The sequence below is a fragment of the Puntigrus tetrazona genome, chromosome 3, assembly GCF_018831695.1.
Source record: "Puntigrus tetrazona isolate hp1 chromosome 3, ASM1883169v1, whole genome shotgun sequence".
Lineage (NCBI taxonomy): Eukaryota > Metazoa > Chordata > Actinopteri > Cypriniformes > Cyprinidae > Puntigrus > Puntigrus tetrazona.
Genome location: NC_056701.1, coordinates 18828213 through 18833278, shown reverse-complemented (window position 1 = coordinate 18833278; position 5066 = coordinate 18828213). Strand labels below are relative to the sequence as shown.

The following is a 5066-nucleotide window of genomic DNA, read 5'->3' as shown; positions in this document are numbered from 1 at the left end:
TATATGACTCTAACTTCAACTACAGAATGATCAAATAAACATGACCAGCGCTTACATCATATTTTCCACAACTATATAAATCTTTTATCAAGCTTTTGATAAAAGGCTTATTGTGAATTATTTAATTTAATGCAATGCCTCACTTTTAGACAAATATTGTATAACACCAGCTCTCTAGTATTTTTTTTTTCGTTTATAAAAATGTCTGCCTGTAGGATGCAGTCTTCCTGTTTGTGTGGGCAAGCTCTGATTCATCCTGACAGATTTTTTCACACTAACTCTTTCTGTCTCCCCGCGCAATTACCCTGCTCTGCACCTCTCCTCACCTCCCTCACAGCAACCAGCAAGCGAACCATAGACCTTTTTTGACAGGATGACACATACGTCGGATCAACGGGAGTAAGTGGATGAAGATGAAGCCTCCGTGGATAATGGTGTTCAAAATCTAGAGCTGAGGGAGAAACAGTTATGCTAACACTTACTGATCTATCCCTGTGCAACTTCAAGTCACGAAATGATAAAAAACCAAAAATACTGCAAGCTGCTTTGTGGCCTGTGGAGACGTTGTGGTTGACCTCAAAAAAAGATCAAACAGATCAGCCAGAATTTAAAGCAGCATAATTAAACTCAAGTAGACCTAAAAGTTAAAAGTGCACTCAGTAATTTCTCTCTAATTAAAGTAAATAAATTCAATAAAATAAGTAAATAAAAAAAAGTTTCTTTTTTAAATCAAGTAGACCCACATGAGGAGTCATATTAGTTCCAAAATTGACTAATGCTGAAATTTTACACTAATTAATTTAAGTGAAATTAAAGAGACAGTCCTTCCAAAAATCATCTGTTATCACCGGTGTACAATTCTTCTGAAGACAAAGGTAGATGTTTTGTTAACCAAATATTTGTGCTTCACATTGATTTCCATCATATTTTTTCCAATACAAGGGAAGTCAAGGGGAACCAAAAACAAAAATATTACAAATAAATAAAATAAAATCAGTCACTTTAAATGATATAAAATTAAGGCATAATAACATGAAAATATATACTATAAAAAAAATCTATATTCTTTTAGGATTTTCTTTAAGATTGTCAAGATTATATTTTACAGTGTTATGAAATGTATAATGTTTTTAAGTGTGTCAAATGACAGCAAAGATGATCTAAATGGGAAAAAGGAAAATGTCCAAGCAAAATTAAATATTTATTACAAAAATATTGACTGATACCAAAAATGACATAAAAATCGAATACTGGTTAATGAAGGTGTCAGTATAAATTCCAATATAAGGTAATGCAACATAAACAAAATAATATTGGATGCGTGTTGCATCATCTTAGATGTGATCCCAGACAATACAACGGGCAGAACAAACTGTACTTCTACCATTTACAGCCTTGTTTTAATTTGTGCAAAATTTAATATGCCGTCTACCCCGATTAAGCTCCGCAGGCGTTACATAACCTAAAACACATTGAGCAACACATCAGCCTGTACGTTATTCATAAGACAGTAGGATAAATGTTTCAGTGGCACAGAACTGATTTCACTCTCGGAGAAGAACAGATGCAAAGCTTCAACTGGCACTGTTCCTTTAAAATCAACAGTCAACGCACCCTTTTCATCATTGCAACAAACAAGTGGTTTGAGAGGTTCATGCAAGTGTTTAGATAAACATCAGAACGCTCTACTCCTTTATCGCCAGCAAAGCCTGGCTGCATCCTCATTCCCCTCAGCAGCATTGTGCTCAGCGGAGAGCACAGTTACGTAAGAGTTTTGGCCAGTAGTAATAATCTCTATAAACAGAAATTCCAACAGAGACTTCTGCTGGCAAGGTGGTTAGGCAAGCGCTCTCCCTGTCTAATCATAATGGACTTTATCGACCGCGTACATACAGCGTGCACTTATAAGGAATTTTGTGAGGTGCTCCCAAGGTAACAATACAAAATAAATACACAAGTTATAAAATATGACAGAACAGGACGTAGGAAATGTTCTGAATCTAGTACGCAACCTAAACAGCAAAGGTCTACAGCACTGGTCTAATAATTGCTCGCATACCCAATGTCTTAGAATTTGTTTACTGGCCCTATGGGGGAAATATTTCTTTTGGAGAGTTTGTAAATGAATGTAGTATGAAGTCACTTTCACAAGACTGCAGTGGGTTATTAAATTTTCATCACTGTTGTGCTGGAAAAAAGAGCAACTAGTTTAAAGTTAACATGAAAACAAAATCCAGCCCATTTACTTTGTTAATGCACATCCCTGATCTTACTGTGAATTATTAATCAATGCACCTTTTTTGGAAACCCCACTTTTCACAATGCTCAGATATTTGTCATATTACTGAAGTGGCTTTTTAATTGCAGTTCATGTTGTAGTTCACCCAAAAAATGAAGATTTGCTAAACAAGCCTTCCAAGATACCAAGTTTCTTTGTCACAACAGATTTGGAGAAAGTGAGTATTAAATTATGCTATCCCCTGCAGTGAATGGGTGCCATCAGAATGAGAGTTCAAACAGCTGACAAAAAAATCACAATAATCAACAAGTAATCTATACATCTCCAGACAATCATTTAACCTATTTTGAAGTAAAAAGCAGCATGTTTGTAATAAATAAACCCATCAATAAAGCGTTTAACTTTAAGCGGTTTCCTCCGGCCAAAATAACATTTCATAATCCATAATAATGTTTTCTCCAGTGAACTTGATTTGTGCTAATTTTTCTTCTCTTTCAGAAAAAAAAACTTGGAAAGAGAAATATTATGGATGGAGGACTTTACGTATTTTACCAGTTAGGAGTCTTGATGGATTGGTTTCTTAAAAACGTCTTTCGCATCAAAATACATGAATTGAATTACTGATGTTGTTGATTATTGTGAAGCACCCATTCACCGCAGAGGATCCACTGGTGAGAAAGTGATTTAGTTCTACATTTCTCCAAATCTGTTACAATAAGGAAACTAACTCATCTCCATCTTGGATGTCCTGAGAAACTATTCCTTTAAGAATATACAGTATTATGCCTGTCCAAGCAAGGCGAATACTATTTAAAGTCTTTTGGCCTAAAGAAGATTTTGTTTCTATAACCTGTTGCCCCTCTTCTAAAAGTGGCTGGCATTCCTTCCTCAGCTGCTTGAATAAATGAGAACACAACTGTGCAAGCCACCCAGATCTCCATCAGCCTCTGACCCTAAACAAACAGGTTGCCTGTCAACGTACTTGCTAAACCACTCCAGTCTAATCTAAGCTGTTACAGTGAGTCTCAGAACGGTCATCAGAACTTGGAAATTACCCAAATTCTGTGACAATGAAAAACGGCACTGAAAATGAAAAACGTGTTGTTCTTCCTGTCCAAGCACGCAGAAAAACAATGAAACAGAATTCTGGAGTAAATATGTAAAGTAGTAAGAATTAGGAGACCTATAGTGTTGTCACATTGAGAGCAGATTGCTAATAATTTAATAACCGATATGCAAGTCAATACGTGCAAGACGTATAAATGTGATCTTGTGATACCAGCCACATGTTTGCGTCACATAACGAATGTTGTTGGTCTTTCGAACAAGACACCTGAAAAATATGTTGTTAAGCTGTGAAAGCCCAAAGGGGGATTCACTACAGTTGATTTTGTCCCCCGAGAAGAGTTACTTTTTCCAAAACAGCGAGTAACTAATAACTACAACTACTACTGAGCTGTAAATAAGTGCGGGACAAACTGGGGTTAGATGAGCGATGTGATCTTGATGTGGTATATTTACTGTTATAATAAATAAAAGATTTAAAATAAACATAGAACAGATGCAGATCTCTTGTTTTTGTGTATAACATTTTTTGTTTACATTGTCTAGACTGACAACATTTCTGCAACTGTTAAAAATAAATGGATGTAAATGCTTGCCTGCTAGTTAATAATCAAATGAGTGATACAAAGGTTATATAATCTACAATCCATAGTGAGATTTATCCGGAAATGCACAGAGCGACTGACATTAGTTTTATTTGTGCACAGAGATGAAAACTTACCCATATTGTATCCATAGGGTGACTCACTGGACCCATCCTGTAGACTGGCCAGTATTTCCCCTTTCCCAACATCACTGTCTCCAACCAGCAGGAATTTCAGGAGGAAATCATAAGCTTTTGCTGGGCTGCTCCTGTGGTTCATCTTCACATCAGCCCGATGACCCATTCTGGTACATCATGTAACTGTCCTTTGATGGACTTGTATTAAATATCTCAGACCACCAGTGCAACTGAACAATATAGCTGCTTTAAAAACAAATCTAGGTAGTACTCACTGGTCTCTACTGTGTTCAGAATCTCATGTCCACTACACTAAAGCTTGTCCTATTGTTCAAAGATTCTGGTTGTGGATCCACTGATGCTGTTGCGTCACATTAGTAGATAAATAAAGACTCTCGTATTTTTACAGTATAGTAACCAAAGGCAAGTAACTTCTTAAAATCGGTTGTTTATACTTGTATAATAAACGTTAAGCTTCATAAAACACTCCTAATGTTTTGTCATCTTTACATTTCGAGCAAACCTGGTCCATTCAGCTCTCAGCCGCGATCCCTCTCTTCTATCAGCCTCCCTAAACAGAAAAATGCGAGTTCGTCCTTAAAATTTCCTTGATTGGATCCTGTGTGGAGTTGCTAGGGCAGCTCTGCTATCTCATTGGACAATAATCCCGTCCGTCAAAACCCGAGAACGCCCATTTTGTGTTAAAGAGGGTGTGGCCAGTCTGCTGTTTTGATCCCATAAGCGCTGATTCCAGATCAGAGCCCGGGTGTTCATCCATTTAGCTTTTGTCGCGCGAACAGATTGTCAGCTGATTCTGCGTCAGCGCTGTAGAGCGCTTCAAGCGCGTGCTCGGGTTTGTTGTTTTCCGGGGCACGAAGAATGACGTAGTGTTGAAATGATGTAATATGATTATTGTAGTTTCTAAACAGTTTATTGTAGTTTCTGTTCTGTCCTTTTAAAAGCAGTACTTTGAAACTATATTTAAGTCAGAAAATATAAAGGCTATAAAAGCATTAATGCGAGTTAGCTATTTTTCTAATA

At 36.8% G+C, this 5066-nt stretch overlaps 1 protein-coding gene across 1 annotated transcript in view; it reads right to left on the bottom strand.

The window, feature by feature from the left end:
• LOC122341799 (ras-related protein Rab-40C-like) overlaps positions 1 to 4614 on the bottom strand; it is a 13096-nt gene extending 8482 nt beyond the window's left edge. Inside the window, exon 1 of the mRNA XM_043235430.1 lies at positions 4026 to 4614. Coding sequence (XP_043091365.1) covers positions 4026 to 4191 — 166 coding nt within the window. The 5' untranslated portion in view covers positions 4192 to 4614. The remainder of the gene's footprint in view (positions 1 to 4025) is intronic.
• Positions 4615 to 5066: the final 452 nt, after the last annotated feature.